At 43.6% G+C, this 15,103-nt stretch overlaps 1 protein-coding gene across 1 annotated transcript; it reads right to left on the reverse strand.

The window, feature by feature from the left end:
- Positions 1–4,047: 4,047 nt before the first annotated feature.
- Positions 4,048–10,953, reverse strand: Pts (6-pyruvoyltetrahydropterin synthase). Its single transcript, XM_032910857.1, has 6 exons — positions 10,809–10,953; positions 9,042–9,121; positions 7,836–7,858; positions 7,306–7,362; positions 4,961–5,031; positions 4,048–4,774 (listed from the first exon to the last, which is right to left on the reverse strand). The coding sequence occupies exons 1-6, from the start codon at positions 10,886–10,888 to the stop codon at positions 4,651–4,653; spliced, it is 435 nt and encodes a 144-aa protein (XP_032766748.1). The 5' UTR covers positions 10,889–10,953; the 3' UTR covers positions 4,048–4,650.
- Between the last annotated feature and the right edge of the window lie 4,150 nt (positions 10,954–15,103).

The following is a 15,103-nucleotide window of genomic DNA, read 5'->3' on the forward strand; positions in this document are numbered from 1 at the left end:
ATGCCAAGCCCACGGTTGCTCTCCTCATTCCTTCTTCCCTCCCTCCCTCCCTCTCTTCCTCTCTCTCTTTCTTCCTCTCCTCCCTCCCCCTCCCCCCTCGAGACTGCATGTCTGGATGTAGAGCCCTCATGCCTGCTTTCCTGCTACCATGTTCCTCGTCATGATGACAGCATACACAAAGCTTGTCCGGGCCTAAGCCAGACCAAATCCCTGCATGGAGAGGGGAGTGGGTACACAATCTCACCACTAACTGCAGAACAATTGGCAGCTGTACTTGCTGGGAGAGGGAGTAGCCCTCTAAGAGTAGCCCTGAGTAAATCAACTACGCTCCAGTGGGAAACAACAAACCCAAGAACATTTGGGCGACACAAATTGTTCTTAAAAGGGGAGGGGAGCAAACCACAGAACTGAGAACGGGACCCCCATTGAAGGAATCAGAGAAAGGACTGAAAGGCTTGAGGGGGCTCGAGACCCCATATGAACAGCAATGCCAACCAACCAGAGCTTCCAGGGACTAAGCCACTACCCAAAGACTATACATGGACTGACCCTGGGCTCCAACCTCATAGGTAGCAATGAATATCCTAGTAAGAGCACCAGTGGAAGGGAAGCCCTTGGTCCTGCCAAGACTGAACCCCCAGTCAATGGGATTGTTGGGGAGGGTGGTAATGGGGGGAGGATGGAGAGGTGAACAGCCATAGAGAGTGGGATGGGGAGGGGGTAGGGGGATGTTGACCTGGAAACCGGGAAAGGTAATAACAATTGAAATGTAAATAAGAAATACCCAATTTAATAAAGATGGAGGGGAAAAGGGGGGTGGGGAGGGGAGATAGAAAGCTAGGGGAGGGGTCTGAGAAGAGTTAGGGGAGGAGAAAAAGAAGGAAGAGGAGGTCATTTGACATCTAAAAGGGTTGCAACCCACAGGTTGAGAGCACTGCTCTAAATAGTAGCCACTTTGGGACCAATGCTTGAGCCCCAAAATGTTCTAATTAATCAAATGTAAAAATATATGTCAAGTGTGATAAAATTTTAATAGTTACATTTCTCCATTCATTTGTCTATGTTAACAAAACACAAATATATTATTATTACATACATACATTCACCTTATGGAGTAGACAGACAGAGTTTAACGGGAAAGAAAATAGAAAAAGGATCTTTGGGCCCGCAAGGCTGCTAAGTGAGTTATTGCACTTGCTGCAAAGCCTGCCGAGTTCAGATGCCCGTGGAGGCCAGGCGGAGGCTGGCATTCCATGGAGCTGGTGTTACAAGTTGCTGTGAGGTAGATGGGAACCAAACAAGAGCAGCAAGCGCTCCTAATCTGTGACTGTGTTGAAGGCACAAGTATCTTCAGTGAAAATGGAGACACTCATGTGAGGCAGAGAACGATGTGCACACTGACGGTGTATACCAAGACGGACGGAAGCACGGCCTCTACATGCATTCTCCACTGGAGTCCTCAACAGCTCACTGAAAGGAGAGCTGCCACTGTGGGACAGTGTATCAAATATACCACCAACGTCTGCAAACTGCTTGTTCATATTGTCTGGAATTCCAGATGCCATGGGTATCTGCGTAACTCTAACCTAGAAGACTGCATAATAACCAATTTTAAACCTTGTTCAAAACCGTCAGCAGAGAAGAGCTGTACTACTCAGTAAAGCATCTCCTATACACACTCTTTTCCTGACTCATCCTGCGTTGCTCTGGTCAATAAACTTACCTATGTGAGTTGAACTATATTCCTAGTATTCCTCACTATGCTTCCATTATGACTGAATTCTCTAGAATATATTTGCTTGCTTTGCACAAGCAGTTGTTATCTGGCATCCAGTTTATATTCTATACTTCTTAAAAACAGGACTCTATATTTCTCTTCAAACCACAATCTCAGAATATTGCCACCTGATGGTTCCTGAGAGAACGCATGCACCAATTATGATTCTAGAAACATCTTAGAAAAATAGACCTGTGGAGAGTAAACAGGACTTTTATTACAAATTTTGACAATGCAATGCCCACTTAGCTAAATTTGAGTATGTTTTAGTTGTCAAAAATGTTATACATGTGTGACACTTTGTATTGATTACTTGAAAGGTAGAATTGCTGCTATTACTTTGAAAGGTACTTTGTGTTTCAAGTCCTATAAATACCATCTAAGGAAGGCATTTCCCCCATTGTATTGATAAGTTTAAATTTAAAAAATTTAAGCTATTTGAGATCACTTAGCAAATAAATTACAAATGGGCCATGACACCAAATACAGACTAAAAAAGAAAATATATATAATAACATATACACTTTAAGATAAATATTTAAAAAGAAATATTTATTTCCAGACTTTGTGCCCCTCTAAGTTTTCTCCTTTTCTTATAATATTTGTAGTGATTATTTGGAAATTTTACATCATGAACCCTGAGAACACTCTCTTCCCAATCCTCCCAGGTCCATACCCCCTTAACCATTGTGACCTCCCCCAACCCGCAGAAAAAGATGAAAAAGAAAAAAAAAAGCAATACAAATCCAAAAACACATCCAGTTTGTGTTGCCTATAAATTCACTGGAGCATGATCAAACTCACGGTAGGCAGACTCGTAAAGAGAACGGAGTCCTTCCCTACCTGCATACCAGCCCTGCCCCAATCCCCATCTCACCTCCACCAGAAGTCATCAACTGTAGAGAGCTTCACTTCACAGTTAGTAAGTATTCTCTCCAGTGGCTTTCTGTCTAAGCTGCTACTTTCTTTTTAAGTGGGTGAGGGTAGGGGTTGTCACAGAAGTCTTCCATATCCGTCTTCCTCAATTGTCAGTGTACAGTCATCAATACCATCAACAGATCATTGACTTACACATGGTTTCTGGAGATAGCATAGCCCACAGACATCCACATGGTCTCCGTCCGGAGTCAGCACATGCCATGACCCTCAGCATGCTCTCCGGTGGCAGTACAGACCATCACATCAACATGGCCCACTGTTATAGTAGGACCATGGACCTAGACATGGCCCTAGGTGGCAGCACAGAATTAAACATCACCAAGGCCTCAGGTGGCAGCATAGGCCACTCACATTAGGATGGTCCCTCACTAGCAGCGCAGACCCAGAAATCAGCATGGCCTCAGGTGGAGGCCCAGACGGAGGACATTTACATGGTCTTTGGTGGTACCTTGGGCCAGGAATATCAACATACCTCCTGGCTGCTGTAAGACCACAGATATGCACATGAACCTAAGGCTTTAATGTGGCCTGGGGCTGGGGACCATGGATACCAAAGTAGCCCCGAGGGGTGACACAGACCATAGAGAACTTTTGAGGAGGTTGAGTCCAGAAAATGATCTGTTCTTCGTCTCAGTCTTCCTGTTATTGCTCAGAACCAAGGTGATCATGGGGCTAGGGGCGCCTTCAGGGACTGAGTGGGAGTGATGCTGCGGGCTGTTGCACACCACCCTGTCAGCCCTGCTTAGCAACGGCAATGACATGTTCCCCATCTACCACAGGCTTCTCTCACGCCCGTCACCACAGCTGCATCTCTAGCCCCACTCCTCTCTACTACTCACTAGCAGCTTTGCTCCCTTTCCCACCTCTTCACGGACATTCATTCGAAGTACTGGCATTACAGACTGCAGTGTGTTATATACATTATGTATAAATATTTATAATGTATATAAATAAAATATTATATATAAATTTCCTTTTTTTTTTCTTAGGCAGCTGTGCATGTAAATATTCACTGTAACAAGTCCTTGGTCTGGTTCAAGGTTTCTGAAGCACTATAAACTAGAAATGCTAAATCATTGTCAAGATTCAGATATCACACTGTTGACAGGGTCGCAGTAATCCTGTAGCTCTTGTTCTGCAGGACCAGCTCCTTCATGTGCTCCAGAAGCTTGTAGATAGGGTAGATATTGGGGTAGGTAGACCAATTCAAAGCCCTGGATCTAGGCCCAATAGTAGCTGAGTTGGTCAGCCTGCAGCAGGCGCTGGCCCAGCAAAATTCCATAACTATTTTTACTATTTATATTATACCAAGAAAAAATAAATGCTGAAAATAAGGCAGATAATAAAAGTGGGTTTATTTTACCTTTACATAATTCCACATCAAAACATTTTGCTCAGATGAAATAATTTTTGAAACTTATTTATATATTTTCTTAAATGTAGGAATGCTTTGTCTGTATGTACACCTACACACCAGAAGAGAGCATCAGATCCCATTACAGACGGTTGTGAGCCACCATGTGGTTGCTGGGATTTGAACTCAGGACCTCTGGAGGAGCAGTCAGTGCTCCTAACCACTGAGCCGTCTCTCCAGCTGAAGATAAAACAATCTCTATCTCTAGGTAAAGATCCTCTAAACGGCCTTGGTGGACTGGAACGCATGTAGGAGCAGAGTATATGTTTCACATGTGTGAGGCCCGGGCTTCAATGCTCAGTTCTCCCCTGCTTTCTCACCAAGAATACACTCAGGATGCACTGCGAATTTGCTTCTTAATACATTTACGTACAGACCTCACAATCCCTTTAATGCTCAGGCACACCAGAACACAACATGGAGACACGGGTAGGTGAGGACTGCTGTGTACTTTAAAAGGACAAAGAGCTTTTTCTAGTAAGAAAAGAAATTAGCTTTTCTACAATATTAAACCTAGGATCTATTCTCCTTTGTAGACTACAATGTTGTTGTCAGTTTCATACACTTTTACTTTATAGAGAGCTCCCACTGGAAGAAGTCTCTGCAGGTTCTCCCAGATATAGACAGCTACATTTTCTGTCGTGCTGAAGAAAAAGAATGAAAGAAGTTCAAAATTCATATAGTGAACAAAATTTCAAATTTAATATTTATATAAAACAGGAATTCCTGAAACAAAATCTACTGTGACACCAAAATTTTAGAAATCACAGGATAATCACAATGTTAATTTGTTTCATTTCTACTGCCCAAGGCCAGACAGTAACACCCACCTTACAACATCTGCAAAGTATGGCACATCCAGATCCAGGTTCTTGTGATCAAGGGGCTTCATAATGGCCTCCTGCAAATAGAGAGAAGGGAACACCACTCATCTCATTTAGGACTCAAACTCCAAAGGGTTCCTTTCCCCCAAAGTCTCTGAGCCTCCCCCTCTCATTAAGCCAAGACTTAACTCTGGCAAGTATTCCTTCCAGGTCCTACAGAGCAGTCTTACACGGTTGTGAAACAAGGTCAGACCTAGTTCCCTGTAATGACTGTGTGTCCTCGCCCCTGAATGCAGAAGGAAGAAACCACAAAAACAGAGAGAGAGCTCCTGGAGCTTTCTAGAAACACAGCCATCATGAGTCAGGGTTCAGTCTGGCACTTCTTGAATTCTGTCTACAATGTTACTACAAACCACCTTCCACAGCACAGTGCACCTCCATTAAGACCTGGTCTGAAATGATGGTAATCTTCTAAATTCTGCCCTGAAGAATAATTTATTGATCCTCTGTCTTAGAAAAAAATTAACACGGAGATTACACTTCCTAATGTTTATATATACTGACATCCTAATGTTTATATATACTGACATAATGTTACTTCTTGTCATTAGCAGAGATTGTTAATTTTCTTATTCTAAATTTTTACCATTAGCGCTTGTACAAAAACTTAACCATTTGTAAAACTAATTTTCCACCTGGTCTGATTTCAAGAAGATACACTAATAACTGGTTTTCTTCAGTAAAACTGGAATTATATATATAAAAAAAAGTAGGTCCTAAATCAACTCCTAAATTAGCTAATTTTTAAAAAATAAATCAAATAAAGAGATATGAATACCAAGAAAATAAATATCTTTGCTCTATCTTGGATCCTTGTTCTGGTCCCAACTTCTCCATCAAAGTTTCTAGCAGACTCTATGGCTACAAGAAGTCATTACTGGTGGGAGTGTGTAATAATTTAGGCTCCCAAAGGAGGAAGAAAATCCCCAAAGCTTCCTAAGTATTCAGTCCTTTGACTGCTGAGGCTTCTCCCTGCTGTGTCAGAGTGCACAGTATTGCATGCATATATTCTGTGCCCCAGAGAATGCACAGCCTCTGTCTTCAGAAATTCTCTACATTAATAAGCACTGCACTATTCATTCATTCCTTTATTTGTTTATTCAATAATTTTTGACCACTTACTATTCTCTACCTCCCAGAAAAGGTAATGTATATAGTCTATGGGAAATGTGTTATTCACTCATCTTTGTATTTCTAATAATAAATTAGCTTTTTAAAATGATGCAAAGAAACAAATCTGATGAATAATGAATATGAGAAAGTAATTATTAGTAACACTTTTAACAAACATCTGTCAACCTTGAGAACAGAGAACTAGACAAGCAGGTTCAAGTGGGGGAAGAATGGAAACAACGAGATCAACAAAAGTTCCCAACTTCGGGAACAAGAAAGACCACATAGGTTAACTGTCCGACGTCCCTCAATTTTAATCCATGGAATGAAGAAACTAGTATAAGTAATCTCTAAAATGCCTTACAACACAAGAATTTTACAATGATACAATTAAGAAGCTTTTTGGGTTTTTTGTTTTGTTTTGTTTTGTTTGTTTTTTGTTTTTTGTTTTGTTTTGTTTTGTTTTGTTTTTTTTCCAGAGCTGAGGACCAAACCCAGGGCCTTGCGCTTGCTAGGCAAGCGCTCTACCACTGAGCTAAATCCCCAACCCCAATTTAATGACTACATTCTGATGTGTTGTCTCTATCGTGAATTGTCTCAGTAACTTAGCATAGAGCCACAGTTGGGGCTGCAGAGGTGGTCTGAGGTTAGGCAGCTGGGAGTGCTTGACGCGCTTTCAATTGAGTTGAGTTCCCAGCACCCCAAGGGGATGGCCCATAACCACCTGCAACTCCAGCTCCCAGAGACCCAAGGCTTCAAGCCTCTACGGTCACCCAGACTGGTTTATTTATGGGGCTCTGCTCCTTCATTCCTCTCTTCATCCCAATATTTAAGCTTTAATAACCTGACTTACATAATTAAAAGTAAATTTTTAAAGGAAAATGTGGTATTTTTTAAAAATTTATTAATTGTACAACATTCCAAGGATGAACAAAAATCTTCAAAGAAAAAGTTTTGTTGTGAAAGGGGTAAAATGTAATAAGTAGAAAAATGAGATTGGCAATGAGCATACAGCGTTTCTTCCCATTACTGCAGCACAACTTCAACTGCAAACATTCTGTCACTGCCCCACCCACCCCAACTCATACAGTCAGGTCACCTCAAGAGATGGGTGAACAGGGGGTACTAAAAATTACACTAAGGGGATATTACTAATAAAGCACCCAACAAGGCATTACCTCCATGTATTCTTTGAGGTCGGTCAAATTCATAACCATTCCTGTAACTGGATCGATCTAAGAAAAAACGAGCGTGAATATCATTCTAGGCTCTCCATGCGGACACTTTCACAAAGCTGGGGCGTGGCTCGTGCCTGCAATCCTGGCACTTGTGAAACAGAATCAGGAGGATCTGGAGTTCTCGGCTACACAGGAAGTTCAAGTGCAGACTCGGCTACATGAGACCCTGTCTAAATGTGAAAGACACCTCGCAGATTATTAAAGGCTGTACCACATGCCGACTGTGCTCACGATGCCTCATCCTAGAGACACTTAGTATTCTCAATACAGAAGTACCATGTCCTGCCAGCACCCTTTCTACTAGATGGCTCTTCTCCCCATGTGCACGTGACAGCAGGCCTGGCATGGCAGGAGCTCACCACAGTCACGAAACAACTGAAACAAACACAAGCTTTCGACACACATCCCACCATTGTCTGGAAGGCGGCCCCGTGTTCTGAACAAACCCACGCACCCTTTCCAGCACCTACCTCTCCATGAATTGTCACCACAACTGTGAGAAAGAAAACAAAAACAGCAACAAAACATATGACTTTCAACAGATTAGCACATACACACAAGTTAGTCACATAAACATTGATCTATGGTCCCCAAGGCTAGACTTCAACCTTTCTCCAAGTATCTATTCCTTTCGTTAAAATCTGTTTATCAATCAATGCAAGACTCAGCCCAGACAGAGGAGCTTGGAGGAAGCTTTGGCTGAGCAGAGAGCATTAGCAAATCCAAAAAAAACGTGGGGAAACTTCCTGTCTATAAGGTTGGTGTCCCTGGGAGGAGGGAGATGCTACTCAATCTTGTGTGTCCAGCTATGTACCAAACTGACCCATCTCCTCAGCAGGCAAAACACTCATCTGTACTGTCGGGAGTGTGTGTGCTCAGAGCATTCACATGAAGTGCTTGGAAATTGGTCAGCACCTTTCAAAGTTTGGGTTTTTCCCCATTCCACACAAACACCACTAGATATTGCACGTAAGTCCACTGAGGCTGAGAGGTTACAGAGAAAAGGAGAGTCAGGCCCTCTCGAAGCCTCCAGAACACTCCAGGGCCTGTTCTGAGGCATTAGCCATGGCTCAAAGAATCACATCCCTTTTCCTCCCACAAGTCACTTAGAATACTACCAGGAAAGTTTTATAATAAACTCCTTTCCTGTCATACAATGTATTCCGAAGCAATATGCCCGTTCATTGGCCATTATTTACTCAAAATAATAGTTTTTTGTTTTGCTATGAAGTTTTAGAATGTTTACATTTTAACTAATACATAAAAAAAATAAAAAAGTCTATATATGAAGGGACACTGATGTTTCAATTAATATATACATAGTATCAAGTTCAAATCAGGTTAGGCATATCTGTGAACTCAAACACTAACTATAATCAAATTTTAACATTAGTTTCTGACCAACATAATTAAAAGGAAACAGCTAAGGGCAGTTTTATTGTGCATTCCAATGGCAAAGAAAAGGCTTTAAATCATTTTGTTGTTGTTTTCTACTGTCTTTAACACAGTAGACAATTGTGAGGTAAACCAGAACGCTTATCCAACCAAGACAATGGCTCTTTGTCTTGAATTCCCACTGAAGGGCTCAGAGCCCTGACACTGTCCAGGCTCCCCACTGACAAACTCTGGATTTATACTCTCCATTCTTCCTGACAGAGAATGCGTTCCTCACTCACCTTTATAGTTGTGCCCATGGCCATTCGGATTGTTGCATTTCCCAAACACTTTCAAGTTCTCCTCAGCACTCAGAGATGGGCTGACAAAAGAAAGACAGAGAGCAGTCTGACGAAATTAAGTCCTCCGAATTCCTCCATTGGTTTTGCTTCGGCCTGTGAAAACTCTACAATTTTACTTCAGATGATCAAACGGAGAGATGGCTTGGATCTCATTATCCGAATTTCCATCAAGAACCAATGTGCCACTCTCTAAATAAGCTACAGCACCACATAAGTCACCAGAAGCCTTAAATCAACCCACTTATTCCACAGCAAGATTCCAACGAATCTTCTCATAGTCAGCCCTTGCTCTCCTGCCTTCTCTCTGTCAAGGTTCCCCATATCCCTGGCTGGCCTCAAACTCACTAGGTAGCTTAGCAGGACCTTCAACTTCTGACCCTCTTGCCTCTGCCTCACAAGCCCTGAGATCTACGTAAGCAAGCACCACGTAGTCAAGCACTCTATCTACTGAGCTATATCCCAATTCTCCTCTTTCCAACTCAACGAACACTGAGTACTACCAATGGGATAAGAGATGAAGCAAGGAGCAACGAGAAGCATGAAGACATACATGTCCTCCAGCAGCTTAAAAACGTTTGTTCCTCCTGAAAAATAACCACCTCAGGCTCTTCCTTTAACCTTCTTGCCCTTCTCTGCCTCAGCAGCTGCCTAGCAGAAACTTTACCATTGTGTTTGGGGACGCTCAAATCGGGTGAAACTTTAAAACAACTATGCATGGCTGTCATTCAAGACAGAAAACAACTAGCCTAATGAATTTGTGTCAGCCAACGTCTTATCTTGTGCATCCTTACTAACTCTGCGTGTAAGCTTTGTATTATAAAAATCCCTTTGAGAGCCTGGAAGGATGGCTTAGCAGTTATGAGTGCTTACTGCTATTGCAAAAGACCACGGTTCAGTTCCCAGCCAACCCACGCGGCAGCTCAGAACTGCCTGTAACTCCAGTTCCAAGGAATCTGGCCCTCTTTTGGCTTCCACAGACTCTTCCATGCAAGCTATACACACAGCACACAAAACCACAACTTTTTAAGTTTAAACTCTTTTAAGATCTTTCTTATCCCCCTTCACTTTCTACTACTGCGCACACTTAGCGCACTACAGTTCACAAGACTTTTGCAGATTTCTCACTGCACCAAACTTGGCCACATTTTAAACTTCACACCGTGCCAAGACAAGTGTTTGCTGTTCCCTATAACAACCCTGTCCCCTAGCATGGGACAAAGCTGTGTCCAGTAAGGAGTGGATGGATGCTACTAGAAATGACTGTTCCCAGATGACGAAATGCAGGTTCGCAGAGCAGAACTTCAAGTGAGTAACAAAGCTCCCTTTGAAACCAACCCTGAGGTGCGGTCTTGTGTCTCTGGGATTCAATCCCGACTGTGTTGCTCCTTTGGAAAGCATCAAGGCTGGCTTTATTATTTTGGTTAAAAGGGGATGATAGCTACCCTGTGTTGCACCCGGTAGCCCATGCTCCTGTAATTGTGCCTCTGGATGTAGGCAGCCTCTAGAGGGAACCTCTCCTGAGAAGATCCTCCGGGATCAGAGCTATATCGCCCTCTCCTGGGTGAGGCCCCATAGTGCGACTCCGCACCTTCACCATTTCCTTTTCCGCCCGCCCCAGCTCGGCTCTAACCCACCCGCGTGGCCACGACCCCAGGGACATAGCGGGACAGGCCCCGCAGTGCGGTGACACACGTGGGCACACCCCACCTGTGCAGCCGGTGGCTCGCGCTGAAGGACACGAGGCGCGACAATCGCGCGCGGCGCCGAAGGCCAACCGCCGCGTTCATGGTCTTCAGACCAAAGACCCACAAGCTACGGGTTCCGGCTTCCGGGACCGAGGCCAGCCCGGTTCCCCGCGGCTGCGCAGTGCAAACTCGGCCCTCCCCGCCGGAAGTACTCCTGGGAGCGGTTTCGGCGCGTGGCACTTTTCGACCCATCTGGAGGCAAACACTGGCGCCCCTGCTGTTCAGTCTTTGCTAGGCTATAAGAAATGGCTTGAGCCACTGGGTGGGTGAGGAGCCAGAGGCCTGGATTTTAAAATTGCCCAGGATAATTTGTGTCTTTCTTGAAAGTGAAAACTCCATTTTGACAGACCTGGGTTAGAGTAGACAAATCCAATGTCAGGGTGCCCTTATCAGATGCGCTCCAGCCCAGTACCACATTGAGTGTCCTTAACAAAAAGGAAACCTTTGCCAAGGATTAGAATTACTCTGCAGGCTGAGGCTGGGGCATCCGTTTCAGGAGTTCCGGTCTGTTCTAGGCAACATAGTAAAACACTGGAAAATAAAGGAAAACTTTGACACCTCAATATCCAAGTGAGAGAATGGCACGCAAAGAGACTTCCTTAAACCAGAGGCAGCCTGAAAACAGATTCACCGTTCGGAACTCTCAGGAGGAACAAACTGTTCCTAGTTTTAGATTCCTGGCTTTCGGGGTTTTGAAATGGAAAGGCATTCCAATGTAATCCCCACCGCTCTTGTGCAACATTTACCGGCTCCGGGTTTGCATCCGTTGTCTCAGGAGGTTAGTTTCTATTAAATGCTATCAGTATGGCATATGTCTGCAATCCCAGCCAGCACTGAGGCTGAGGCAGGAGGATGGCAAGCTCAAGGCCCAACTCAAAAGAATAAAATCCTATAAGTAATTTAAATGGACACCTTTGACACGACAGCCCTCACAGCCATCACACATCCATTAATTACATTTAAAAACTAAATTAAAAAATGTTTACCTAAGTAGCTTTGACTGTCCTGGAACTTGGTCTGTCGACCAGGCTGGCTTGGAACTCACCTGCCTCTGCCCTCTGCCTACTAAGTATTGGGATTAAGGGGCCTGCATCACCACCACCCAGTTAAGATCTTAATCCCAGACGCTTTAACTATTAGACACATGCACCTCAGAATAACGAAATGGTCCTTGTTATCTGACAATTCAGTGTAATGGGGCAGCCAAACAAGTAACATGTCAAGTGAAAAATTACCAATTCTGTGCCGGAGAGTAAAAAAAAAGCTCCTAAGAAATTAATCTAAGGTGGGTTTACAGGAGTCCAGCGGATGGGTAAATAGAAAATCCCAGGAGGAAAGAGTTTAAGCCAGAGAAATGTAGAAATGTAGCTTACTTAATGCATAGAAATAAATTCGTGGCTATCTTGGGGTGCATGCAAAATGGAGGAGAGTGTATTGGAAATATTGACTGGAGACCAATTAGTGGAAGAATTGTGAATGTCTTTCTACATATAAAGGAAAAGAGGCCCCACCTTTTGCCTCCAAGAGAAAGGAATGTCCAACTGTTTAAATAACATTTTCAGGCATAGCTGAGTTCTGCTTGCCCAGATAGCTGCGGCTTACTCTCTGGAGCTATGCATACAGGAAAGAAGAGGAGGATGAAGATGAAGAGCTTGAAGGCAAAGAGGAGGAGGAAGAGAAGGAGGAGAAGGAGAAGGAAAAGGAAGAGGAGGAAGAAGCCAGTCCTAGCCATCTTACATTCTGTTCTGTATCTTGCAAGCTGATCCAAGATCAGGCTGTCTCATTCTTCTTTTCCTCTCGCTTGTACACTGAACATCACTGTCGTGTTGAGGTGAAGTAAAGGTTCATGTGCAGGAGAGAGATGCATTCAGATATGTGTGCTTCCCAGAAGTCAGAGACCCCATCGACCTACATGTCTAGACAGACTATGTTAAACCTCCGTGTTTTGTCTGAGGAAACACATGGAATGCTTTCCCCCCGTAGACTTCTATGAACTTCAGAAAACCTATCCTCGAAAGGCTTCCATGCTCCCACATCTGCAATAGCTCTGTCTATGCATCACACTCTGCCTCTCACAAAACATAGTCCTGTATGTTACTGTCATGGTGCACACCTGCACACTGGGCATTTACATGTAAGGTGTGCTTCACTGAAGAGGAAAGAGTTAATGGGGTTTGGAGTAATCCCTACAGAAATTTATAGAAGAAACTGACACTCCAGGACTGTGTGGTCCAGGACTGTGTGATTAAGTTAACCAAATCACATCTGGAAGAATTTCTTCCAGAAACATGAACAGACAAAAGGACCCTGGGCAGTTTCGCTGGCCCAAGGTTAAAGCTCAGCCAAGGGGTAACGGAAAGGAAAGGGAACATGGATGGCATTTGCTGTGTAGGGGAGCCTGCAGTTTACCTGAATGCAGTAAAATTAGCCTTAGAAATGGGACAGTTATGTGGTCTCTTCTGCCACCTGCTGCACAAGTAAAGAAGGGAACCAAACCTGGAGATTGCTTTTAGCAATGTCCCTCAAGACAGCCACTTCTGAAGACTGAGCTGAGGGAGAGGTGGGGGTGGTGGTGAGCCGTCTGTAAGAGGGAAACTGAAGTGAACTGGCATAGCATCTGCCACAGACAGCAGAGGAACTCCCAGTTCAGAGGCCACCAAATGTGATAGCTCTGGTTTCTTGTCCCAAACTCCTTAAGGCCAAGGATAACAGATTGACTATGTGTGACCCACTACAGACTTGGAGAGAGCAAAGTGCTGGTCTAGATTCTAAGTTAGTGGTTCTCAACATATGGACCACAACCCCTTTGGGGGGTCAAACAATCCTTTCACAGGGGTCACCTAAGGCCATCAGAAAACACTGATTTTATAATTTTATAATTATTTTACTTTACATTATGACTCAGAACAGTAGTAAAATTGCAGTTATGAAGTAAGAATGAAAATAATTGTGCGATTGTGGGTCACCCCAACACGAGAAACTGTGTTAATGTGTCACAGCAATAGGAAGGCTGAGAACCAACGCTCTAAGTCTACTACTGTCCTTCGCCATTCTGCATTTCTCTTGCCAGGGCCTCCATCACCTACATGATAGTGGTAATAACCTAATTTTAATCTTTCTATATGTATTCCTTCTTCAAAACCTGTGTGTAGCAGGGGATAGCATGAGTGCCACAGCACATGGGTGGGGAGTCAGTTATCTCCCTCCATCTTCATGAGGATTCCAGGGACCAAATTCACCTTATCAGGCCTGCACTGCAAGCACCTTTTACCTGCTGAGCCGTCTTGCCCATTCCGTGTTCTTCTAGCTAGAGATGAGGATATTCGATAAATGTTAGACTATCCTCAAAATATTCTCCAGAGATGGCAAGGTGGCTCAGTGGATAAGTATGCTCACTGCACAACCCCGATGACAGATGCTACAATCCTTGCACTCTGATGTGGAGATGGTAACTGCCCAGAAGTTTCCAGGGAAGGACCTTTTGTAGAAAGTTGTCCTCTGGCCTCCTTAAACACCAATGTCTGCACATATGCATACATTGTCCATAGACACAGTGCAATAATAAAAAATCATTTTTAAATCTTAAATAATTTATTTATTTATTCATCCATTAATTCATTTATTCTGGAGACAAGACCTCACTATGTAGAAAAGGCTGGCCTGGCCTTAAATTCATACATCTGCCCACCTCTGCTGGATTAAAGGTGTGTGCCTCCACATCTGACTCTGCAAACACTTTAAATATACCAATGCTTGCTTGATGGCTTCAAGAAAGAGGCCTAAGACAATAGAAACCCGGGGCTGAAGGGACCACTAAGCAGTTGAGAGCATGCATACCTGAGTCTGACTTCCAGCACCTGTATTGGTCTCCAGGGATTCCGGTACTCACGTTCAAGTACACACACACACACACACACACACACACACACACACACACACACACACACACAAACATACACACAAACATACACACACATACACACACACATGCATGCATGCACACACACACAAACATAAATATTTTTAAAAATATATAAAGGGGCTGGAGAGAAGGCTCAGGATTATTTCTCCCACAGAGGTCATTGGTTCAGTTCCCAGCACATAGACAGTGGCTCATGACCATCTGTAACTCTGGAGCATGTGATGCTCCATTCTGACCTCCTCGACACCAGACATACACATACGTAGATGCAGGTAAAACATTCACACACATAAAATAGATATTTTAAATGCTATTAAAAACATACACGATCATAA

Source organism: Rattus rattus, chromosome 8 (assembly GCF_011064425.1).
Source record: "Rattus rattus isolate New Zealand chromosome 8, Rrattus_CSIRO_v1, whole genome shotgun sequence".
Lineage (NCBI taxonomy): Eukaryota > Metazoa > Chordata > Mammalia > Rodentia > Muridae > Rattus > Rattus rattus.